The sequence below is a fragment of the Hippichthys cyanospilos genome, chromosome 20 (assembly GCF_059441005.1).
Source record: "Hippichthys cyanospilos isolate Australia breed blue-spotted pipefish chromosome 20, RoL_Hcya_1.0, whole genome shotgun sequence".
NCBI lineage: Eukaryota > Metazoa > Chordata > Actinopteri > Syngnathiformes > Syngnathidae > Hippichthys > Hippichthys cyanospilos.
Genome location: NC_142388.1, coordinates 5,330,780 through 5,357,238, shown reverse-complemented (window position 1 = coordinate 5,357,238; position 26,459 = coordinate 5,330,780). Strand labels below are relative to the sequence as shown.

The 26,459-nt window shown below is 40.5% G+C and overlaps 1 protein-coding gene across 2 annotated transcripts; it reads right to left on the bottom strand.

The window, feature by feature from the left end:
- fndc1 (fibronectin type III domain containing 1) lies at nt 1-24,904 on the bottom strand. Of its 2 annotated transcripts, XM_088404030.1 has the most exons (21): nt 24,803-24,904; nt 19,408-19,602; nt 18,635-18,703; nt 16,603-16,854; nt 16,337-16,432; nt 16,128-16,251; nt 15,852-16,039; nt 15,542-15,649; nt 15,223-15,411; nt 12,821-15,139; nt 12,624-12,724; nt 12,410-12,521; nt 11,997-12,329; nt 11,152-11,313; nt 7,451-7,687; nt 5,872-5,980; nt 3,420-3,499; nt 3,198-3,227; nt 2,610-2,771; nt 2,062-2,184; nt 1-1,199 (listed from the first exon to the last, which is right to left on the bottom strand). In XM_088404030.1, exons 1-21 carry the CDS (start codon nt 24,873-24,875, stop codon nt 1,084-1,086), a joined length of 5,178 nt encoding a protein of 1,725 aa, XP_088260156.1. In that variant the 5' UTR covers nt 24,876-24,904; the 3' UTR covers nt 1-1,083. The 2 variants fall into 2 exon arrangements, with proteins under 2 accessions (XP_088260156.1, XP_088260158.1); XM_088404032.1 differs by lacking the exons at nt 18,635-18,703; nt 19,408-19,602; nt 24,803-24,904 and having other exon boundaries at nt 16,337-16,400; nt 16,603-16,685.
- Nucleotides 24,905-26,459: the final 1,555 nt, after the last annotated feature.

The following is a 26,459-nucleotide window of genomic DNA, read 5'->3' as shown; positions in this document are numbered from 1 at the left end:
TTCCGTCCAAGAAGTGTTTAATTTGATTTGATTTTTTGCAATAGCTACCTGCCTGTCAAGCTGCAAATCTCTCTTGACAGAAATGTTGAAGCTTGATATTTATTCTACAAGTTTTTATAGCCTTGGAAAATGTGTGTCATGTTTATCAACCATCATTTTCATACATTTTGAAAAAGATCTCCAGCGCGCAAATACAGCGGTGCTAAAAAAACGCATGCGGTTTGCCGACGACTTCTATAAACTCAAAACAAAGGTCCACTATAGTGGAGGCCATATATAACCCCGAATTCCTTGAATAAGGACAGGTCGTATGAGGTTGATTTCAAAAAGCTGGGGTAGCATTTCGATTTACTGTGCTATCGTCTTTTATTCTCACCATTGAAATTGCGCTTTGCTTACCTGCATCTGCGCTCAATATGTTGTTTTGGATTTCCAGCGGGCTTTTAACTGCTCCAGTTGGCTGAAGACGGTGTTATGACTCAACTCTCCCATTGGATTGATCAACTGCTAAACCTTGATCAAGCTCCGATTAAGTAACGAAATGTGTCGCGGATTTGCATTATTTTCTTGGCCGCGCTTTCCAAGGCGCCTTTCATTCAGTCCTCAGAGCAGTTACGCGCTCTTTTATTCATCATTTGCATACGCCGAAAAACATACACGGCAACGGTTTAACAAATTCTGATGCGTGTAAAAATATAAACAAAAAGAGTCGCTGTCAGAAGCTAATGAATGATATGTCACTTTTCAGACTGAAGATCAACAGACGTCTACAAGTGAATTGCCTATTATTATGAATGTGCTTTGATTAGATAAATAACATTGCATATGGACCTGCTGCTTGGGTAGTTGACAAGAATTTTACAAAGCAAGAACACGACATGCCTTTTCTTCCCTCATATACAGATTGATTTATGAAAAAAAAAATACACAGCAATACACTGGCTAGCATAAAAGCATTCTGCTCATTTTGCGTGATTAGTGATGGTGTCTTTTAGTTGCGGCTAGCAAAAGTCTATGTCGGTTTAAGTTGGTGGGACAATCGGCGGGTTGCCCACGGTAACAGGGCCCCCTTCCCCCCCTGGGTTACCACTTTCCAGGGATGGGCACCCCGCATTCATACCAGCCCACGAAAGGATGGGACGTTCGTCTGCCGATCACTCCGAACGTGACGGGCTCTTGTCTGTAAGCGCGATAATATCCTAGAAAGAAGATATAGAATTAGAGCTGCGCCCTCGTGTAATCAATTTCAACTACCGTAACTACCGTAACTACCGCACTCTAATCCTCAAGAGATGACGGTGCGCCTCATAATCCGGTGCCCCATATACAGCGCACAAACTTCGGGTTTTTGTTTTTGGTGGGCGAAAAAATAAAACGACTTAATCACCATGTAAATCACATTAGTGATTTTATTTAAAAGGTAACTTTTTTTTAAGAGAGCATATTATGATTTCAATTGAATAGATACATAACATGAACAGTGATTTTTTTTTAATAAGAATTTATAATCAAAATTGTTTTGAAGAATGAAGTTTATGGGTGAAAATCGAATGTCTCGAACCCTTTAAATGCTAGACTAAAATTAATACTGGAAAAAAAATCCTTGCATTTCTTAGTAAGGGACACAAATATTAATCATTTAATAAGTACATTTAAAAAAGTATCAAACATTGTCATTTTTATAAACCTAAATAACTTCATAAATGATGGCTTCCCTTTGTTTTTGTTTATTTCTTACAAGTTTCCTAATGATGTTTAGTAGTCCACAATAAACCACAACATGCCCCAACAAAATCACAGCTGGCATATTAGATTACAAAGAACACATTTTACTGGGTAGTTTAGGAATTTTTTTCGGCATTTTTTTCCTGCTCATTCTCTTTAGAATGATAAAGTAAATTTCTATGTCATTAAAAAAAGAAGTGATACTTATCAGTAGTCCGTTATAAACCGTTGAATATTAAACAAATGCATATAATGCATTCCTATTAGGTCACACAAATGCAGTGTCATTGAAAAAAAAAATGTTCAATAGGGTTCCAAATATGAACCCATGTTTACCTTGAGCTGAAGGCAGACTAAGTGAGAGATACGGTGGGCCAGTCCTGCCGTCCCTGTGGGAGTCCACAAACTGACAATGATCCTCTCCTTGTCCCACGGTGTCTCCTATACTGTAGAAAGGCTCTGCAGATAATCGGCGGCATAGTGTTCATGTTAATTCAATCTATTCCAACTGGATTGTTTGTGAAGGTAGCTCCTGTTTTTACTTATGACATCTTCCTTGTTTATTTACCAACTTTGTTCCCCGTCTGTTTCTGATTAAAAATCTCGTGTTGTTTCCTCCCTGTCCATCATCTCTTTAGGCTAAGGATTAGAAACGAGACTTCTTGTGAAAATCGCATTACGTGAACTGACGCTAATTTTGGCCCTATTGTTGTATTGTTTATACGAGTAATCTTTACGTTGCTCGAGGCTTGCTTCTTACCATGACAACTAACAGAAATAGGCAGCAAAGTGAATTATAAGCAGAACTTTGACGTTAAGTAAAACTGACGTATTCAGTATGATTAGACTTGAATGGATGACAATACGCGTGGGTTAAGACCAACCTCTCAGCCCATCTCCCATGAAGATCTTGTATCGCAGAGAGTTGCACAAAACCACGCCCACAAACTTCCTGTACCACGTCCGCTTGACGTACTGACTGCCTCTACAGGAGCTGTGGGCCGAGTTGTAGCGGAAGGTGAAGGGGATCCAAATTGGCTCGCCGCCTAAATCACAAATTCACAAGAATAAGATTAGCTATAACCCATAGTGTTTATTGGCTACGTTGGAAACAACAAAAGCTTTCACTGATGGTGTACCTCAAGGCTATGTTCTAGAGTTGTTGCTATTTGAAACATTTAATTAACTCAATTATTTTTAAAGGATTTTTGCATGTTTATTATTTTGTTTGATTTAAAATCTCAAGTACCCCCTGGAGCTTCTTCAAGTACCCCCAGGGGTACCCGTTACCCCCATTTGAGAATGACCGATATTAATGATTGGATTGCTGATACGCCGCTAAAAATCAAACCTTTTGAGTCATTCATTTAAAAATAAATTCAAATCACATCACTGTTTTCATGTGACAAAAACAAATTCCTGTCTAGACTCAGTTGAGTTTCAACAGGAGTCAAAATCTTGTATAGACTTACCAGGCGGTCTTTCGATGAGAAGAGGATCATCTTAAAGAGAAAAAAAACCCCATGGAGAACAATGTTAATGTTTTCACCTGATAGATAAACACATCTGGTTGCCTGCGATGGGTCTCCTAGAGGATCCGTGATTTATTTGGAGCGAAAATAAATAACCCCATCGTGACATTTTCATGCTTGAGAATATCTAAGCAGCTTTCACTGTGCTGCCATGTTACTCACCTGATTCGGTGACATAGGTTAGCGTATCACTGACCGGTCCCAACCCAAACACATTCTTGGCCTGGACTTTGAAGTAGTACCTGAAAGAAAACAAAGGCCGACTCATGAGGGATTTGGCGTCATTCTGTCGTGGCTCTGCAAAAGTGAGGCGAATGCTAACGACTGCAGCAGATGACTTCGGTCGGCCCGATGCGGGACTAAAAGCCTGTTTCCTATTGGTAGGAATCCGAGCGGATATTTGGCTCGCTTTGAAGGGAGGGTAAAGGAAACGGGTTGAAGGGACGAGCGGCGATTAGGCGATAGCAAGGGGAGGATAAGACCCAAAGAGACAAGCATGTGGAAAATGTAAAGCACGGCTATGACGAATATTTTGCTGTGTGCTTCTGAAAATTGAGTTGTGGCCTTAGCTCACTTTACCCCCGGGTGACGAAGAACTTACTGGAAGTATCACGACTTCAAGGAGAGCGTGTTTGTGCAGGAGTCCATTCATGCAAGGTCATGCGTGTTAAATTCGCCGTCCTCTCATTTTTCGAGCCAAAAGTTTGCACCGCCAGGCCTGGATCCAATCAGCAGAGCCACATAACAACAGTGACCGAAATATACAGTAGAGTGTGTATCACCAGAGTGAGGCAGTGGAGAGAAAAAAACGGAAGAAAGAAAAGCAGATGCGGAGAGTGATGATGTCATGAAAAACCAAATTGGAGCGGGTGGAAAAAAGCGAGGAAACGTGAAGCAGAATGAAGAAAAAAAACAAAGGAAATATAACAAAATATTACACAGCTTCAATATGTGTCTGAAAAATCACTTTTAGTTCTTTCTTATTAGATTAGAAGTTATATGGCATCAGCACCAATCAAGACACTCAACACACTTGTCATTTTGCATATCATCCTGAGAGCCAATCCATTTGTGTACACTGTGGAGGACATTTGTTTTTTTTGGCTTTTTTGACTCATTGGAGCAACCCTATTAACTCTTTCAGTGTCCAAGCGGTATTGGAAAAGGAAACCTCTAGAGGGCCAGTATAGTTTGCATTTTCACCCACCCAACACAATATTGTGCGCTATGTCTATGTAAATATGGGTGCCGCCATATGAAAGATTGACATCCATTCATCAGTTAGAATTGACGTAGCTGTGTTGTAAGTGTGGAAACACTGCCATCTGATGGCCACGGTGAATTCAATTGTTAAAAATAAGGAAATAAAAAAAATAAAACATCTTTTTGCCACTTCAATTTTGCACATTTGGGGGCATGGCTAAAACAGGGCCCTTCCCACCAGTATAAAAGATTCTGAGCTGATGAAATTGCTGCTTTGACAGAACCTTTGGAGGGCGCAATTATCTACAAACTGTATCGTCAGCTGTATTCAGTTGGCTGTCAAAATGATAAATAACTTATGCATATTTTATACAGTGACACGTGATACAGATGACTTAATCTTAATGAGCAGAACACCTTGTGGAAACATGTTCACATTAGAGTGTCTACATATGGAGTGTGTGCGTGTGTATGTGTGTGTGTCTGGCAAGCAGAAAGAGCCTCAAGCACTGGGAAATGCCAACAGTGTCCCACACCAATCGTCCCATGAGTAACAGTAACCAAGACAGACGTGCCAGCTTGGATACACACCGGTTGCTAGGGAGGAGCTAGACAAACTCTCGGAAAAAGTTGACTCTTAAACACAGCTCCATTGTTTGGGTTCTGCAGCAGGTGCGCTGCTCGACTGACGGCAGGCATAGATGACACACCTGTGCTTTACAATGTTTGACTTCATACTATATGATTAGTAAACCATACATACATACATATATATATATATATATATATATATATATATATATATGCTCAGATTGTAAGTCTATTCCTTTATTAGTGGTGCATTGGTGTTAGTTAAACTAAGTACTAAAATCCATGAAATGTTGTGTTTACAGGAAGCCATTACAATCGCATTATGCCACCTCCAGGGCATCTGTTTTTTTTTTTTTTTACTGACAAATAAGGCAAAGCGCTCATCTACCCTTGTGGAAATGTATTTAATCAGATGACATGTTTGTGGTGAATATTCAAAATACATTTCTCCACATGCTACCATTTACTCTGAACTGACAAGCTAGCTCATCATCCAAACATCTGACTCAGTGTACTTGGATCATCATTAAGCTAGTTTGATGTAACAGTTGGCCAAAAATTAGCATCCCTTCATAGAAGCATCACATCAGTGCCTCATAAATGAATTATACAAACCGATATGGGCATATTTTGTGTGTTGTGTGATGGTGGGATCGTGTTCTAACAATTCCACAAACACAGGCACAGAACTTCATAACATCGCGCATGGGTCATGAGTTTTTGTGGGGATGTAGAAAAATCTAGCTTGTCTAAGGGCCTTTCTTTTTTGATTGTACAATTAAAAAAGAAACGAGGTAACAAGGTGATTATGCGTGATTACCTGGAATTAGGTTTGAGATTCTCCACAGCTAGATGAGTCCCGCTGGACACTCTGGAGGACCATCGATTGTTGAGCACATCATCATATGAAGCACTGTACACCATGTACCCTGTAACATTACGCAAAAACAAACAAAAAAAAGGTTATTTGCGACATTTTTTGAATTGAAGATTATTTTGAAACCATAAAGAATCATAGTTGTTCCGTCATTTCAAGAAGAACTCCTATTTTGTTGGTTTTTCTCCAACCGATGACTGGTTTCTTATTCTTGGCACTCATGCACTCGAATCCGGTACGTGACCTGCAGGTCATGCACCATGGAGAAATTCCTTTCAAAGTTATATAGAAACAACGCATGGCAGCACATCAAACCCAGTCTGATGGATTTTGAGACTTTTCTATTTTTACTGGAGCCACTTCAAGACAGATGGTAGTTGACGGAGAGAAAGGGAAATACGAATCCTCTCTCAACTATGAATGAGAAATTCCTAAAGAAATTGATTCTTCCCACACCCTTCCAAAAAAACCTCAGAGGAAGTTGATCATTTTTCTTTATATCATCCGATACAAATGAACCTTAACCATCCTTGAGTCCAAGATAATGCTCAGTTATTGTCCAAACAAATAAAGGTTTAAAGTAAAGCAAATCATTCACACCAGCAGGAAGGAAACATTTGAAGCATGAAAAGAAAATACAAAACACAACCCCCACCGCCAAAATGTGGCACGAGAGACGCTATCTGTTTTACACATCAGAAGACGGCCCGTCCCACAACATGAGAAGTGGTTCATGTGCGTCTGCCAAATAAAACACTCAAATACCGCCTCTGATAGACCAACACTTTTCACACAGAAAGTCCTAATCTTAAATCGTTATTTTTAGCCTTCTGACATCACAGACTTTTTGTTTCCCTTGAGAAACGGAAGAAATCGAGACATTCCCAACCACAAAATGTGACAATGCTTAAAGCCAAGTAATTTGATGACATTTTTGTATGAATCGGCTTCGGTAAGAAAGACATTCACATTTACAAAGGCTCAAAATCATTTTTTTTGCAGAGCGGTGTTGTGAATCATTGACCTATTTTAAGGAGCAATTTCTAATTTTGTGGAGCATGTAACAGGTTATTATTATTGTTATTATTATCATCAATATTATTATTATTAGTAGTAGTAGTATTACAGTAATTAATATCTGAAGAGTCAATGTCTTCTGTTCTGTATGAAATGTCTGACTGCATTTGAATACGCCATACGACTCGTTAGAATCTTATCAGCTATCGGAAAAAAAACTTCAAAATGAAAGTCCGATAAGGCTATTGCATTGATCCCCATGAATTATTGGGTGTGTTTATTTTGAAGTTGGCCTCAGTGGCGTGTTGGTGGTAAGTTACGTTATGTTGTTGCGGCGCTCCGCGTGACTACACCTCCTCTTCTTCCTCATTCGCCGGCAGCGGCCTCAACCAATTATCACCAATTATGTAACGGATCGTGAACGCAAATAAACCGTGATTCAAAAACAAGTTTGAATCGTCGGCAGGCGATTGAGTTTCAGGTTAGTGACTCCAGTTATTCTTACCTGAAACCATGTCATTCTTTAGCGGACGGCCCCAATCCAGGATGATAAACGAATGGCATCCCTCCATGGCGACCACGGTGAGATTATGGGGTTTGTTTTTGGGAGGCTGATTCTGATTGGCGACACGGCTATCGTTCTTGATCAGATCTTCCAGAACATCCACTTGAAGGTACTCCAGAGCCTCCGTCAGGGAGCACGGAGCTCCTGGGTCCTTTTGGATGTAGTTTACATATGGAGCTGGTAGCGGTAAGAAGACAAGAATGAAATTCAGCGTTGATTGATGCCACTCATGCAAAATCCTCAATGGTTTATCATGGGAAATGAGCTACAGTAAACTGATATTACTATTTCAACATAAATATGGCTTTTCCTTTTAGCATGACTTGGAAAGCGATTATATCCGTTCCTTTTGAAAGAAACCGCTGACTGATTTTTGACTTATGTGATCCGAAACAAGTTCTTTCCTTATCTCCATTGTTTTCTGAGTTCTGGGGAAGGCCAGCTGGACCTACAGCTGTGAATTCCGCGTTTAACTGGGATTTGGAGGGAACCGCAGGAGCCTGGACCCGCTCCCACCTCTGCAGATGATTGGGCCTCGTTGCGGGCCCAGAGTCTTCCACGTGTCAGTATCCACATTCCACACACACATCCGATCCCACTGCATGTGTATGGAGGATCACACAACTGCCGTATTGCATATCCAAACATTGTCACATGTCAATGGATATTACCGAGAATAGATTCATATTTAAATATGGATCATAGTGCTGTTCACTTCCCAATAACAAACAGCTACTTAGTGGGGAAGTACCCCTAAGTGTATGTGTTAGGTATTGGGATTTTTACAATTTGTACCCTTAAAGTTTTGCAAGTGTATTTTGAGCCTTAATGATACCCGTAGTTTGTAGCGCAATGCATGATGGGGACACCAAATGTGGGTTGCTATGTGCTATGCTAGTAAAGAGTTAACACTACCTCACAGTCCGGAGTATCATTGTGATAGCAAGAGTGAAAGACATAACAATAATCTATTTTGGAGGAGGGAACAACAAATTTTCCAGTGGATTACATAATAAATTGAATTAAACACACGACTATCCTTTCTATCCTATCCTTAAGGCTCCCTTTGTTTTTTTCTCTTATATTTGAACTCCATAGCTCCAAGTGCTACCATTTTGCGTAATATTGCTTTTATTCTTTTGAAATATCCTTTTGTCACTCCACTGTAAAATTTACGTTTTCACCAAGTGGTCCCATCCTACTGGCCCGTACCCAGACATAATTTGTCCTTTTGGATTATTTTGCTGGGTTATAGCAGATAAAAATTAACCCGATCTTTTTCTCCCTATACTGATTATGTGATTGGGCCAGATTTTCAATCACGTGATTGACTGAACATCGCAAATGTAAGTGTCATGTAGTGTGTTAGCCTGTTCCATAGACCAGGGATGGGAAATTTAGGTCCAGAAAGTAAAGCCAACCATTTAAGATTTAGTCACAGGTGCTTCATCTCAACCTTTAGTCAACTTAGCCGAATACCCGAGTCGACTACAAGTGGGAAAAGCCTGTATGTTTTTTTTGTTTTGTTTTTTTAACATTTCTGGGCCTGAATTTCCCATCTGCCAGGGACTTTTTTTAACTGCCTAATCCTCTATTTACAATAATACTAATTTCTATCATTTTTCATCGACGAAATTCCTGCCGGACCAAAGTTTGCTCATGATCATTGTCGACCCTCCCTTTTGAGATTCTTGAGTCCTCCGTTCATAATCCAAACATGTAGACATATCTGGCATGTCAGACTCTAAGATAGATGAAATATTACTGGGAATCTGTAGCAGCAGAGTTCACATAAACGCTGTGGAATCGGCCTGAGATCAAGCTCATCCGATACAATTCTCTCTGTCTGCGTGGAAGCGATTGTAAATGGGATTTACGCAACCTATAAGAATGATCGCTAAAGATTTTTTGACTCATGCTTGCCTGGTCATAGATTCACATAAAGCATGTGCAAATATAAAGGAAGAACAGCCAGAGATAAAGACGGCTTACGAGAACAAATTTGACTTGTTTTATTGGTTGTACAGCTTGCCCGTTTTTATCACTGCACATAATAAGGGAGAATAATAACTTTCAGATGGCGCCGTGTGAAGGGAGGTGATCACGTTGCTGACCAAAATAAACGCTGTCCAAAGGAACAAATGTTGATTTTGGAGTGAGTCGGACCCGTCGTGAGTCTCTGGGATTAGGCTGATAAGAGCAAATGTGTTTTATTGAACATTTTCTGCAAGCTTTCTATCATTTGACTGTATCGTCCATAGCAACTGTGAGACTGTTGCCTCGGTATGATTCACCATCATTTTTGAGTCGAAAGGAAACTTTCATTATGTTTTTATTGTGCGTGTTCTGCTAGGGTTGGCTGACAGGGTGGTATGGTTTTTCGAGGGTCACCCGATCTGGGCTTTCCTGCATTGCTTCTAGCCATTATATTTATTCACTTTCTTTAACTTAATACTTCCAAATTCTCGATGATAGCCTAGGAGCAAGACTTGACTGTACTCACGTTCATTTGGACAGACAGCTTGCCTTTTGCTGAAGCTGTGTTCAAGAAGTAGCACGCAAGATATTGTGCATAAATATTTCCACTTTGTTACATCATTATAAAGATTTCGTTGAGCAAAACCGCAATGAGGCGAGAACACAACAGGAAATAACAGAAGAATTAGTTCAGATTAGTGATTTGAGGTCTATTGTCCAAATTTGGGTAAAAGCCAAGATTGGTAAGATTACAACGCTTGTGCCAATTCACTTTGTTTTGATTCTTTGTTTGATGTTTTGATTGTTCCAAGAGGCATAAATGCGCCTTGTGTTATTTGGATCAACATTCATTTGGCTGGATTAGGTTGTGTTTGCGTGAATCGTTAATACACGTTGTGATTACGTTTTGGTCAGAAAACAAAACTGTTTAGATTGCCACGTGAAGGCTGATACTTATTTTATGCCTACATTTTGCTCGCCTATTACAATGAATAGACAATATTGCAGTAAAAAGTTGATATTTGGTTGATAATTAATTCGGCAACTAAATTATTTTTCGTGCGCGATTCATATCTCGAAAACCAAATGACATCACTTCCGTAGCCATCAATCACGGTTCAGCTGTTGGTCATGTAATAAAATAAGCTGTGATTACTCGGTCGCACATGTGATGTTATTTTCAGTTGACAGCAAGCGGATAAAAAGTGTTTTCAAAAGTAATAATTGTACGTGAAAAATAATTTAGTTTGACAATGAACTCATTCAATCCCAGAGACGTAATTTACGTGTTAAAAAATCCAGACATTAAATCATTATATATATATATATATATATATATATATATATATATATATATATATATATATATATATATATATATATATATATATAATTTTTTATTCCAAATATTTGCAAGTGCTAGGCTAAAGAATGTCTTAAAATGGAAGGTAGTAAAAGAGTAAATTATAGACAGAATAATAACTTTTTACCATTGAAAACCACTCATTTAGCATTCTGCCATGTTTGCAAAGTCTCGATTTTACCAGTGAGTTTATTTTCAAATCTCAATTTTGAAAAATGATGATTTCATGAAAATTGATCGATTCATTCCCCAGCTCTAGAACCAACTTTGCGAATCTGTTTTTTATCTTTCACTATGTTACCTGTGAATCGCCTCCTCCCACTGTCGTCAAATTCCGATAAAGGACCTCGTCCGGATGGCCTGGTGTCTGGAGTCGGCGTCTCCGTTGCGCTGGCGGCGGTCGTAGTTGTCGGCGGGGTCGTCGTGGTAGTTGGAGGCAAAGTAGTCTGCATCAAAAAGTCATCTAGCAACAAAAGTGTTTATGAGCATTCGCTAAGCCAGGAATGATTTATACCCAACCTAACAAGACGCTGGATCGTCAATCCTTTGTAACGTCCACCATGAAGTATGTCAAACACAATGGAGTCATTAGCAGCCAGCTGTATGAGATCATTTCAGCAGGCCCCATTTTCTTCGAGCAAAACAAGCGTTATTCATGTGTAATGTTTTTTTTCTGCCCACATTGTCAGAGTGTGTCCACAAACACATTTAAAAGATGAAAAACGTGTGTGAGGTTATTTTGACGGTTTTAAACTTGCTCTTTTCTTTTTCATTGCTTCTTCTCATGTGGCATTGCGTCATTGTCACCAGTCTTCAAAATTGTTCAGTGGCACTAGCTCATAATGTTACAAGCATAACCGAAAAGGGTAAGGTCGGGGAAATATCAAATGCCGTCCATTGTTCTTTAGTCGGCCAAACACCTGCAGTGAAAGTGTGACGGCCAGAAGCTCGCATCGGCCAAAACAACTTGTGTTTGGCTGTGTTCACCCATGCGTGTCCAAAAAACTAACCCAAGACCAATTTAATCAAATACGGGATAAGCGAACCGGTATTAAGATTACATGAGAGCAAACAGACAAGGACTGTGAGCAAAGGCAATCATGAGTCATAAGATCAGATGCGATAATTTGGTGTCCAAAGACTCACCTTCTGAGTAACAGTCTAGTATTCCATCTGAGTCCACCATTGGATCGCCGTATTCATCCATTTTTGAGAAAGTTCCTGGTGGACATGTAGGGTATGGGTCCTCAGTGATGGACTCTTCTGTAGTCCATTCTGCGGTTGTGGGTTCTGGGGTCGTTGTCGGAGCTCTTGTGGTGGTGGTCGTGGTGGTCCTGAGGTGTGGCAAGTCCAAGCCAAGCAGCGGTTTCCCTCCGACCATCAGGATCTTTTCTTTGGGGTTGACCACAGGACGACTATCTCGGCCATGGCCAAACAAAGCCATGCCTTCTTGGTTCAGAAGCGGGCTTCCCAAATGGTCTGGTGATAATAATGGAAGTAAAGAAGTTAGCATAACCTGAACCTGATTATGAAGGAAAATTCTGCAAGTGATAAGTTACCGAAAATCGTGCGTCCATCCTCGCCAAGCACTACTCTCTTTGGTTGGCCCTGGGAATCCTGAAGGACTTTTCCATCCTGGTTCATGAGAATCCCCAACTCCAAATCTACCAACTTAATCAACCGAAATGTAAATGGAGGAGTCCTAATAATATTACTTTTTGATCAGCATAATCCTTAAGATCATCTTATCATCTAATCGTCATCTGAATTTACCCATTTGTTTCCGTCAGGTCCAGTAATCAGCCTTTGGCCAATAGCTTTGCTCATTCCATGAGTGACTGAGTACTCATTATCCGTCGGTTGTCCATTTTGACCTAAACAAGCCCAAGAGTTACACAGTCAGTGTCTTACACAAGATCGTACTGTGTGACCTATTATACTGTTTCATGCATTTTACCATTTGACTTTACCATTTCCATTGGCGGGTATAACAGATCCTCCATTAGGTGTTTTGCCTCTGAGGACAGGATAGCGACTTCTGCTCCCCTGGCCTCTAAAACTGTCTCTAGAGGAAGAAGGCGATACTGATATCGAATGGATTCTACCGTCTGTGAGTCCCCCGGTCCTTGTTGGAGTAGAGACTCTGCTGGCATTGCGATCTGATGTTAGCACTGGTCTGAGACCATTTGACGAAGAGGAGTGGGCAGATGATGAAGCTGAATCAGACGTTGTTGAAGAACCTAGTCTAAAGTTGTGTGCCGATTGTGATCTGGTGGGAATCCTAGATCCACCAAAGAGTCTGCTTGCAAGAAGAGGAGAGCGTATCCTCCCATTTGTGCCAATATTTGGACGGCGGTAAGATGGAGGGACCCCGGACGATGAGCTAGATCTTGAAGGGGTGTCTCTTGTAGAAACACTCTCGTTGTCATCGGTGTTTCTGCGCAGTGATGTTATGGCTGGATTTGTTTGGTCCACTGCAGGTTCTGCAACATCTTTATTGATTCCACTGTTTTCTTTGTCACTCTTTTCAAGGTAGTCCTTTTCATCTAAATTGGCATTGTCACTTGGTTTTACATTTATGGAATGATGAGAATCAGAGTTTGAAGAAGAGGAAGCAGATGATGTAGTTGGATGTCTTGCGTTACTATATCCTGCACTTCTGTCAGTCACTGAGGGTTTATCAGAATCTGCCCCCATTTCATTTTTCAATGAGTCACGCGATGAAGTTGCAGTTGGACCTTCACTTGTCTCTTGTATTGAGGACATTCCTGCAGAACCAGTCGCCACAGATTCCCTACTGGGCACACCCCGCTGGCTGGGTTTGCTGGTACCAATGGAAGATGAGCCTCTGCTCCAAGGAGTCCTGCCACCCTGTCTGGAAAATGATAGTCGAGTTCCAGAACCAGACCGGCTTGGGAATTTAAATCTTTCTAACAGTGAAGGATTAATTCGGGTGCGAGGATAAGTTGTTTTTTCAGAAAGATCCTCTTCCTTTTCCTTTGTGTCTTCTTTTGTGAGATCTTCTTTGTAGTTTGAAGTCGGTTCAATTTTGGTTCCCCCGTTTGTTGTGTCCTGTTCTAGCGATGCATTGGAATTTTCAATATTTTCTTGAGGAGTTAGTGATCCTCTGTTTGAAGCTGATTTTGGTCGCTGTGAGCTGCTCTGTGACACAGAAGGGTAAGTGTTTCTGGTGTTTGTATCTGAAGATGCACCACTATTTGGTGCAAAGGAAGATGTGATTTGGGATTTCTCAGAGTTGGATGGTTCAGATATTGTTTTGTCATTGGACGCAACTGTCCCTTCATTGAAGGTATTAGATGTTTGCTGTTTGATGGACTGGTCAGGCAAGGTGGATTGCGATGTGGCCTGATTTGGAGTTCTGCTTGGTAAACGTGCAGTCATACTTGGTCTGTATACGTTGGGTATTCTGGTTAAATTTCCCCTAAAAGGAATTCCTAGGTTCCTTCGGCCATAACTGCTTCTTCCACCAAAGCCAGGTCCGTGTGACCGGCTGGATGATGCAGATCCCTTGCGCTCTGTCTGAGCCTGTGGGTTGCTGTCCTTTACAACAGGAAAGGTAGGTTTGTTATATCCTATTTTGATATCACTGGAAATGTCTTTGCGCTGTAGGTGTGTAGAGACTATATCTGTTCCTTTTTCTTCTGATTCTGTGTTACGCAGCGCCGCGGTAGAGGGCGAAGAGGATTTTGCAGCAAATGGTGAAGATGAAGAAGAGGATTTTTCATGGAGCCTAAGCTTTATGGGTTTTCTTTGATGTGGATAAACAGATGTGGCTTTAGTTGGGGAGAGTGTATAAACTTTGAGGCTGGGGGTCTCTGGAGTCGGGGGTTCATCCACTTCACTATAAATATCATCCTCAGATTCAGGGGAAACATCATTATATGGTTCTTTTGTCTCAAGTTCAGACTCCATGGTTGTTGTATCTTCTGGAGAGGAGGTTGTTGGTATTATCTCCTCGTCTTCTTCTTCTTCTTCAACATCATCATCATCATCCTCCTCTTTAGCTGGTGTTCTCCCTCTGTTTACGCCATTCCTGATTGAACCTCTCACTGATGATAAGATGCCGTGATAAGAGCGCGACTGAGAAAGTGGACGCACTCGTCTACTGACAGGTGCAGAGTTGCGTGGCTGAGTGGGTTTGGTTGGTTCTTCTGGTGCTTCCGTTGATTGGAGCTCTGTTTTTTCATTTTTAGTATCATGTTTGGAAGGCTTGTAGCTTGTCCTCTGGCTGTCCTTGGTTCTTGAAAATGACGAAACGACGCTGCTGGCTGGTAGCACAAAAACAAATGATCTTAAATGAATAATGTAAACAGATTTCACACACATAAGGTACACATAACGTCATTCTTACATCCTGGCATGACAACACTGAAGGCCTTGCTTAGAGGTCCTTGTCCCCTCCTGTTGGTGGCTTTGATCTTGAAGATGTACCTTTCCCCAGGCGTTAGACCGTCTATAGTAGCTGAGGTTGTAGTTCCCCGGTATGTCACACTTTTCATTCCAAAAGGCTTCAATGCAGGAGCATAAGACAGGATGTACTCTATGTGGAGGATAAACAACTGTTGTGAAAACAGGTCCGGGATTTTTGTCACTACAGGATTTGTGGTATCATACTAACACTCTTGAGACCTGGGGTTAATTGAGAATTTCTGAAAGAGATCTGCCCGTACCTCGTAACCTTCCATTAGTTTCTTCAGGAGGATCCCAAGTGGCTGTAACTGCAGTCCCTTTCCCTCGTAACGGTTTGACTTCAAAGTTCTCTGGTGGCCCAGACGGTGCTTGCAAGTGAGTGAGAGAGCAAACCAGTCCATGAGAAACAACAGGCATGGGGAGATTTGTTGCTTGAAGCACTTCAGGAAATGGACTAGGAAGCTTTAAGAAAAACATTGCTGCCATGCATTGTATGCATTCCTCTAACATTATGCGTGGAGGTTGAGAAAAAACTCAGCCGGGAGTCAGAAACGTCGCAGTTTATCCTACCTGACTCGGGGGTCCTCTGAAAGACCGATACGCTCCACTTGCCATCATTTTCTCCTTGAGAGATTCTGACGGCAAATTCATACATGCTATCGGCAGCCAGGGTGTCAACCATCACTCTCCTCTGGGTGCTCTCTTTGTACTCCCAGCGTGCAGACTCACCCTTCTCTCTGTATCTTACTGTGTAGGATCTTTGATGAGACAAAAAGGGCGCTTTAGTTCTAAAAAAGTGAATTTTATGTTCATTGAAAAAATAATTGACATTTGCTTTTTCTTTACCTGGATTCACCAGACTCTTCCCCAATCTTCCCCATTTCCACAGCGGGGTCAACCCAGGTGATGAGGACCGATTTGGCAGACATGACCCTAACACTGATGTCCTTAGCCTCATACTCAGGCGGCTCTGTTGAAACATTACAAAATAAGACATTCAAATCTTTGGCAAAGAAATGGTGGCCACTTATGTAAGCAGAACCCCAGCGGCATACCCGGTGTGGTCATTTTGGTTGCCGCGTGGTTAGCAGGAGCTCTCTGGCCCTGGGCGTTCTGTGCCTGCAGTGACACCACATGAACGGACTCAGATGCTATGAATAGAGAGGGATACCAGGCACGACCAGGGTTTACACTAATGACACTAAAAAATTGAACAAACAAGATGCACTCATTATAGTCCTGTCGCTGCGTTCTGCATGTAACTGAATTCAAACCTAGCCTAATACTCGATTAAATATCAATATCGATCAGGTTGTCTTACTTAATTTGTGAGAGTTACGGTTCCTCTGATCAGACTGAGGCTTGGTGTGGTGGTGTAGTCTCCTCTCCAGTGAAGACGTCCTTGTGAAGAAGCTCCTCTCGGGCGGCCGGGGACCAGTGGACGACTGAGGGGCCCTCCTTCTGTACGTTCTGGTGCTCGAAGCACTTGGGCGGTGAGCTGTTCTGTTCACCCTTGCGGCACGTTTCAGAGCGGTCTGATTTCTGGCTGCAGGATATGTTGACCTGACTGGGCCTGCGAAAGAAAGAAATATATTGTTCTAGGGACCGATATGCTGGACAGTACCGATTCGGAAATACTGTAACATACGGATTTGGCTGTTTGTAAATGAACTAACTTCAGTATGTTTGGCTCCACCTTTAACATTTCCTACCACTGAGACTTCTCACCCACCAAGAAGGTGCCAAATCAATTATTTGAAAACCTTTTTCTTCCTGCATTTCACACAAAACCCATCTGCGCGTGGTTTTCCATGCATGTTCCCCTGGTTGTAACTGAGCTGGATAATATATTCAAACATCCAAAGCTCAGTCGCTTCTCAAATTCCTTCTTTAATCGAAGCATAAATATAACTCCATTTGGTCTTGATCAGACAAACGTTGCTTTTTGTAAACCCCCCCAAGTCTTCTTCTGCAACGGTCCGAGTGCATAGTTTGGCACAGGTCGCCCGCCACTAAACCGGCAATTCCACATGGCTCTGTCTGTTATTTCCAGAAAGCGTTAAGAGTAGAGTTTGACAAGCGTAGACATGGAAACCGGATCTGTATTAAGAAGACCGATACGGCTGCTTTTTATTATTTGGTGGGTACTTGAAAGGGAAACGGTTACAGTGCCGAAGGAGACACAGAATGAGATGAATGAGCTGTCTGAAGGTGATGGCAGGCATGGAAGGTGAAGGCTGAGGAAAATAATAGGAAGATAGTGAATGAGGAAAGACATACATGTAGTTGTTAACGAGCTTAAGGACACAAAGAATGAATTGACGCCCAACCCTTTCAGGCAGGAACTGTTCGATGATAGGTGTGATCATTTCACACTTGATTGAACTCAGGTGAAGATACTGTGCTGGCTCAGTATCTTAATTTCTTGATATTTTGGGGGGAGGTACGCCATTAGTTTCATATTAGCATCAACTGTCAACAATTTAAAATGCTCTTACAGAGTCTAATGCGACGGGGTGATATGCTAAGGCGCATATATTATATTAGCTACAGAAAATGGAGGGATGGAAATCTCAAGACACCCTAGATAGATACAGATTTTGTGGAACTTTTTTTTTTTTTTTACTGCCTCTTCATTGCTTCAGTGCAAGAGTAAATATACACCCACCATTTCCGAATATTTTTTTTTAACTTTCGGGTTCATTCTTGTGTTGGGAGAGGAGAGATTTTGCATCGTAGGCCAATTAAATAGCAAAGTTTTATGAATTAGTTGCAAAGTTTAAGCCAAGTTGCGAAAATGTTTGTTTGGAAGCACACGGCCGGACAATCAATGTAATCGATAATTCACTCAAAACGGATGTTAAGATTGAGGAACGGTTATTACTGTGTGTGCCCTCTTGACACGTCTTTTGCTTTGTTGGCAACTCCGGTTGATTTCAATGTCAGTAAATAGCATGTTTTTAGCTTCTTCATTCACACCGCCTCTGACACCCATTTTGTTGTTGTTTTCGTCATGGCGGCCGGCTTTAGAGTGACATTATGAAGGGGGCGAACAAGCTGTTTCGTTTCCTGTTTAGAGACTGCCCATAAAACAATATTTCAAAATAAATTGCAATTCCAATGCACCACAGTTAAGACTCCATCATTGACGTGCATATATTAAGTGAAAAAGATTATTTCCTGATATCCCTCAACAGTGGCTAGGTATCACTGATATCACATGAGCTGTATCAAAAATGTGATATTTAGGACAATAATAATGCTAAATTCTAACCTGTTGTTTGACATTGTGGGAAACTCTCCTTACAAAGTCAAATAAGTTAGCATATTATGGGCTGGTTGGCAGGTGTTACCTGTTGACGTGTTGCTGACAGGTGCGCTGCTAAGCACAGCAAAGCCATCAAGCTTTACCCATTCAGGATCTAAAAAATAATAATGAATAAAGTTGTGAAATTTTATTTTTTTCCACTGCGGAACCAAAAAGGAGCTAATCACCGAAGTTTGTGTTTTAGTGCCGTTGCTTGATTTTTTTTGAAAGACTTTTTTCAAGACGACGCACTTCACAGATTGAATCTTTTTATCAGACGAGTGAACCGATTTTCACTCCGCCTTTTTCTGCGCCGCCACTCGACTTTCCTTAACGAGCGCTTTCTTCTAGGAACTCATTATAAACTTTCCCTCTCGAAATGGTTTGTTTTCCTCAAACTTATTCCACTCCGCCTCTCCCGCTGCTGGTTGCTCCAAATAATTCAAAGCAAATCTGTCTTTGATGCTTCCAACGGTAGCTGGCCAGACACATTTATGAAGCAGAAGGCTAGTGGCGCGTGTTATTTACGACGCCGCTGAGGAAATAACACACAATCCGCAAGGTCGTTTTTCGGGATGGGTGGGGGAGGGGGTCAGACATGGCTGCAAATCTTTATGAATAGCAAGGCTACTACTGGGTAGGCAACGCCATGAAAAAATCTTTGAAAATCAAGTTTTGAGAGTGCAACGGTGAAATTGTAACAGTGTTGTGTGGGGAAAAAAATGCTCTGGAAAGCTACAAAAAGTCGTGTGCAGAAATCAGGAACTTTTTAAGCTCGACGAGATGTATTTATGGTGAAAACGGATGGCGATGTCTTACCCACGTCCTCCACCAAGGGAGGGCGACTCTCCTTGCCCACTCTGGTGTAGCGATGAGTCCGCAATAGCTTGTTGGAGCTAGTGGCAAAGCGCTCCACTGGCCTTCCGTCCAGATGAATGGAAGGCTCCCAGCTCTCCCTCAGGTTCTTAACCGATGAAGTCGCCTTCCCGGGAGGTGTCCGTAAGGGCTTCTCTGCTGGACAGACAAATCATGCAGCCGTACATTAGGTTGTGCCTGAACCCCTGTTGATTAAATACAAAATAATTGCAGGCCTAAAATGTTGAGGTTTTTTTGGAGGGGAATGAAGATACACACTAGGGTTTAAGACTCAGGTTGGGGTTTCAAATTAGAGTTTTAAGTGGAGTTAGGGTTTCGAACTAGGGTTTCAAACTCAGGTTAGGGATTCAAATTAGGGTTTTAAAATGGAGTTAGGGTTTCAAAAAAGGGTTTCAAACTCAGGTTAGGGTTTCAAATTAGGGTTTTAAAATGGAGTTAGGGTTTCGAACTAGGGTTTCCAACTCAGGTTAGGGTTTCAAATTAGGGTTTTAAAATGGAGTTAGGGTTTCGAACTCTGGTTTCAAACTCAGGTTAGGGTTTCAAATTAGGGTGTCTAAAATGGAGTTAGGGTTTCAGACTAGAGTTTCAAACTCAGATTGGGGTTTCAAATTAGGGTTTTAAAATGGAGTTAGGGTTTCGAACTAGGGTTTCAAACTCAGGTTGGGGTTTCAAATTAGGGTTTTACAATGGAGTTAGGGTTTCAAACTAGGGTTTCAAACTCAGGTTAGGGTTTCAAATTAGGGTTTTACAATGGAGTTAGGGTTTCAAACTAGGGTTTCAAACTCAGGTTAGGGTTTCAAACTAGGGTTTTAAAATGGAGTTAGGGTTTCAAAAAGGGTTTCAAACTCAGCTTAGGGTTTTAAATTAGGGTTTTAAAATAGAGTTAGGGTTTCGAGCTAGGGTTTCAAACACAGGTTAGGGTTTCAAATTAGGGTTTTAAAATGGAGTTAGAATTTCAAACTAGGGTTTCAAACTCAGGTTAGGGTTTCAAAATGAAGTTAGAGGTTGCTTACAGCGGTCACCAACACAAAGACAGACGTAAAAAAAAGCTGCTTGATACCTCATTGGAAAAATAAAACATTCGCACACTCTGCAAAGCTAAAAGAAGCAAGGAGATAAGCCGCGTGCAAGTGTCCGTACAAGAAGACACGACCCCTGAGGTCAAAGCAGGCATGTAAAGGCTTTCAAAACACCGTGGTGAGGTTTTTACAAGCGCACCTCTCACCTTGCCAAAAAAATCCCAAACGCTGACTTGCTGCATGACTTCAACAACTGTACCCTTGACCCCAATAAACTAACCTTAAATTCCCATAACTAGCTGGGCCCGCATGGGAATCGACAAACAAGGTCCGAATGCCTGTTTATACATAACTCTGGTTCCTTTTTTGGCCATTACGCAATAATACAGATATCTCCCATTATGCAGATATGTCACGATTCTATTTTTTTTCCTTTCATTGAACTTTCCCTGTGAACGTCCTTAAGGCTCATAGCACGCCACAGGCTACAGAATTCCTCATCGCACCCGTCAGTCTTCGCTCACACCTGACCCCGGATGAACGCGCTCAACTTTGGCGGAAGCCTCCATCTCCAGCGCTTGATGACAAAGATGAATGGTTGCCCTCCGGCTCGCCGCATTAATGTCGGCACATCCATCATCGCAAAGAAAAACTTTTTTTTTTTTTTTTTACCACGTAGTTTTTGTTACGATTTCAGTTGAGACAAATCTCAGGGTATTGTAACATTAGGGGGTTCTTCAACTATGGGGGTTTGGTTATTATTGAGCAGTATAGGAATGATTTGTCACATTTAAAGGGAACGTAAGATGCAGATTTGATTGGCCAAAATTCAAGTCGACTGTAACCACTCCCAAAGCGGCGCAGCCCTCCCGCTCGTAAATACGCCGTCGCCTTTGCCGTCGTGCAAGATTTACACTCATCTCAAAAGTGAAGTTGCAATTTTTAAGTCAAAGAGGAATTTTCTCACATTAAAATAGATTGTAGTGGAGGTAAAGTTATTTTATAAAAGAGGATTAGACACTGAAAAAGGGAGAAAAAAAAGAGAGTCAGGATCTCACTTTAATCTCAGAATTTTGACTAAAACGATCATTCGACTAAAAGGACTAAAATGATTCAGAAACTTGACTTTTAAGTCAAAAGTCTTCTTTGTCAGAGTTCTCATTTTGAAGTCAAAATTCTGGCTTCATTCTCGTGATTCATACTTTTGTTACAACTTTCACATTCATAAGAATTGTGGCTTTATTTTAAAAAACCTGACTTTACAGAATTCTGAGAGTGAGAATTCAGCCCTCTCAGATTTCAGAATTCTAAAAAAAAATTCTCACAGTAGGCAGAATTCTCACTCTCAGAATTCTGACTATAAAGTCAAATTTCACTTTAAAGTCAAAAATTGTACTTTATTTCTTAAATAGAATTCTTTGGGTCAGAAAATCTGATTTTAAAGTCACTATGCTAAAATTTCTGAATAATTAAAAAAATCTCAGGATTCTTAAAATCCCCCAGAATTCTGACTAAAGTGAAAATTCTGAAAATTTCTTACTTTGAAATCAGAATTCTGGCTTCATTTTCAGAATTCTGACTTTTGTTAAAACTGTCTTTATTTTCAGAATTTTGACTCAAAGAGAGGATTCAGAGCTCTCAAAATTTTGTTGTAAAAGTGAGCATTCTGAAGTAAGAATTCTCACTTTCAAAACAAAATTCTGAGAGGAATTCTGACTCAAAATTCTCACAGCCAGTGCATCTCTCACAGTCAGAAATTTGACTAAAAAGTCAAATGTCACTTTAAAGTCAAGCATTGTACTTTATTTCTTAAATATATTTGGGTCCGAAATTCAGATTTTAACGGCACTTTTCGAAAAGTTCTGAATATTTTCAAAAACTCTGGATTCTGAAAATGCTCAGTCTGACTGTAAACTCAAAATGCTCACTTAAGTCACAATTATGACTTTATGACGTTATAATGACAATTTTTAAACTCTGAGTCAGAATTCTCACTCAAAACGAGAATTGTGAGGAGAAAGTCTGATTTCTCACTCTAAAGTGAGAATAATGATAGTCTTTTTCTTCTTGATTGGCCCGAATCATCATGCATTTTTACAACTACACACTTATGAGAACAATTCACTTCTGAACAAGTATTTTCATCATTTCCTGTAAGATTAGAATTTCACTGGAATTAGAATTTCTTTCAAACACAAAAGCACCCCCAACGTCGTGTTTGACCTTACCGGTTGCCCCGTATATTAATGACATCATGGTGACAGGTGTGCATGTTTGCGGCTTAGACGGATCTTGCTGAAACTATTGGAACGCTGCCCTGACATGACATCATGACGCAAGACGTGTCACTGCCGGCATTTACGGCAGTGGGCCAGCTCACAGGTGCTTGAGGTTCACCAACCGCACGGCCGTTTTCTCCACATTAGATCGATCGCAATTTCTCTGCTCAAACACAATCGAATCCACCAAAATTCCTCATTCCGGCAAGTCTCCTGAGAAAGCTCCGGCAGAATTCCGGCATGTTAAGTGGGGCAGGGAAATTAAATTCCACTGGCTTGCAAGGACATGATCTCCTCCCCCCCCTCCTCCTTCTCCGTCTGACTTACTCTCCCACTTTCCACAAGGAGGTGAAGCTGACGTGATCCGAATACACTACGCCTCAGTTCCGCCGTTGCCAAGGTGTCCAGATACACCCGCCGGTCCACTTTCAAGAAACGATTCGAAAAAGAAGACGGCGACAAGTAGAAAAAGTAAATGAGCAGCAACTACGTAAAAATCCCCAAGTGGAGGTCTGCGGTACTGCAGCGGTACTGACCCGTCATACATTAAGGAGCTCTTCCAAGTCCCCCCCCCAACACAGAGCCGCAGACGAGCGAAAAAGAGCGTAAACTCGGAAAATGTTTCCCTTGGTCATCAATCCAAGTCTGCTGCTTTGGAGATTTTTTTTTCTCATGACTGTTGCAACGATGATAATTTCAAGGATATTTTTGCAGTGAATCATATTAGACTGTAGACAACAAAGCATCTAGAACCGCCAAATTCCAGGAAAGTAAACGTTGGAAGCTTTCTATGGGAATTTAGGGGAGTAAATCAGAAATTGCTAACATTTTTGGTTTGTTTTTTTGGGCCACATAAATGTTATTTGGTACCGCCCTCAAAATGCAACCTAATATTTGCTGTTGATGTTCAGTATAAGAATGTTTTTTTTTAAATTGGCAATTACTTTTGAAATATTACTGCACACGCTCCACCCATTTGCATTCCTATAAGCCCAACTGATGCAATGCAATTCAAAAGCAAGCTCATTTCTAGAACAGAAAAGATGAGGAAAATTTCACTCAACGTGACAGAATTTTTTGCTCTAATTTCTTAAAAGATTTAAAAAAATCCTTCATCATGCTGTGTTGACAATAATAATAACTCAATATGTACACTAATGCTCACTATGAGGTAAAAACATGATCGCATAGAAACGATAGTGCCAGTCAAAAGTTTGGAAACACCTCTATTTCCCTATCTTTTTCTTATGGTTGAAAATGTCCTCAATTGGTGATGAACTCATTCTTTGACATTGACGGCTGACAAATTTCAATTTTTACTGGCCCGCCGATGAATAAAAACACATTCAGTGTCATTGATTGCTATATCCTCCTGAGACCTGACGTATTTCTTTGTGTCCACTGTTGTGGACATTATTTGTTTTTGTTTGACATCCTGTCTTTGTGGATTGGTGGGAGGCAATTCAGTCTGCTCTTTGAGACAAAATGGACACAACGGTGGACAAATGAATGGGCTGTCCCTCAGTAGGATACATATAAAAAAACAATGGAAGTGAGTGATTTAATATTTAAAGCATAAACATGACAGAAATATTGATGGAAGTACTATTTTGGGGTAGCATTAGTCTAGTATTTTGTCAGTCAGCTTTTTGATGTGGATGATTTTCAAGTCGTCAACGTTTGGACTCAATATGTTTGAGACCACGTGAGTAGTTTTCAAGCTTAAAAACATCTAATAGTTTACAAGAAGAAACAGTAGGCGTGTCAAACCTTTGACATGTGTAACCCGAGCACTGAACACCACTTTAAAAGTTAAATATTCTAAATAACCCTGTCGGACTCGAAATATGATTTTCAGAGGACTTTTTTTCCTCGTACAAAATTCCCAAAAACATTTTTCAGCGGAATCCATTCAGCACGAGGGTGCAAATAAACTCCAGTAACCACACCTACTCTGCACACGTTTCTCCATGCATTCATTGGCATTAAGCAAAAACGGAATCTCTACAAACTGTAGTTCGTGAAGCAAAAACTCCTTACCTGTCCATCCGCGTTCAGGTGTGCAGAAAGCGACAAAGAGGGCCAGGAGCGTGCTACTTGCGCACAGAGCCATGGTGCGTGTGGCGCACAGCTGCAGCAGACAGGCGCATCAGCCAAGTGCGGAGAACTGGTACTCAATGACCCTCCTCTCACGACCACTGGGAGTCTCCCTCCCTCGCCGACTCTCGAGCAGTGCTTTAAACGGGCACTTCTCAATTTTAGTCCCTCGTTTATCTCTGGGACTTCATATGAGCCCACATAGAACCCTCCCTTCGCTACAACCCTCCCAAAAAGTATGTTATTATATTAAAGCAAACAAAAACGCGAGGTGTTTGATGACCTCTAGCGGCTAAAATTGTAATTGCAGTTTTGCAATTTTGACCTTGACCCGTTCTATTTTTACATCAGAGTCCATTGTTTCTAATATTTGTTACGTCTTTTTATCATCTTACATCATCCAATGTGGCATGTCATCGCCACAATACGTTACAATTATTTGATTATATTAAAAAAAAAAGTGTTAATTACAGTGAGGGCTGCACAATTATAGACAAAATATTGATCACGATTATTTTGGTCAATATTGAAATCAGGATTATTCATCATGTAGCAGCAACCATGGGCAGACACAAAAATACACACACACTGATGCTCGCCCCCCCCCAAACACACACATACTGGTTAAATGAGACATTTTAGAGATGCCTGGTGCCACTTGATGGTGATTTGCTCCATTTTATGGACGCAAAATTGGCACCCAAGGCGTGATCAAACTTGTGAGGCAAATTCAAAAGCAATTTTGTTTTTGGCCACTAGATGGTAGGCTAAGCCATGTTTTACGAAATAACAGACAACTCGAGCGGTTTTATTACTAGTGTTTCTAAAGTTTTGTGTCGGACAAAAACATTCATTGGCATCTATCATACCATTACATTATTATAAATTTAAAACATATTCAATGGTAGAACGTTGAAATTAATTGAATATTCAAATAGTTGTTTTTAAAAAGAAGCTGTTATTCTTACACACACGAACTAAATGAATAAATAATTTTAGGTAAGTATTAAAATAATCCACGAATTTAGAAATCCATTTCTTTTCAATTTTAGTTCTTAATTACCTATAATAATCAACAACTTTCAATAAATAGGTCCCAAATTGATTAACTACTTAGAGTAATCTACAGTATTACCTTAAGTTCAGTTCCAGAAAAACGTAATTAATTACTTTAGTAGTAAGCAATTAAATTAGTTACTTTAATGATAAAATAATCAATTTATTTTTTATTTCAGTAATTGATTACCTAAAGTATTCAACTACTTTAGGTAATTAGGTACTAATTTGAGTAAATGCTTAATCTATTTTGTCTGTTACAGCTAAAGTAAAAGTAATATATTATTTGAGTATTTAAACTACTTAAAGAATTGATTCCTGTAGTAATTAATTACCCAAAGCTATCAATTACACGAGTTAATTTAATGATAAAATAATCCATTTCTTTTTTGCCTCAGTATTTAATGACCTAAGTAGTCAACTACTTTAGGTGATTAGGTACTAATTGAAGTAAATACGCAGAGTAATCCATTGCCTTAAGTCATTACCTACTAAAGTAAAAAAGTAATTTAAAAAAGTAAAAAAAAAGTAAAAAAGTAAAAGT

Coding starts and splice junctions, on each gene's coding strand:
- fndc1 (XM_088404030.1), bottom strand. CDS start 24,875: ATGGCTCTGTGCGCAAGTAGCACGCTCCTGGCCCTCTTTGTCGCTTTC. Junction 16,252..16,336: donor AACCAAAATGACCACACCGG/GTATGCCGCTGG, acceptor ATGTTTCAACAG/AGCCGCCTGAGTATGAGGCT. Junction 2,772..3,197: donor TCTCATCGAAAGACCGCCTG/GTAAGTCTATAC, acceptor TTTGTGATTTAG/GCGGCGAGCCAATTTGGATC.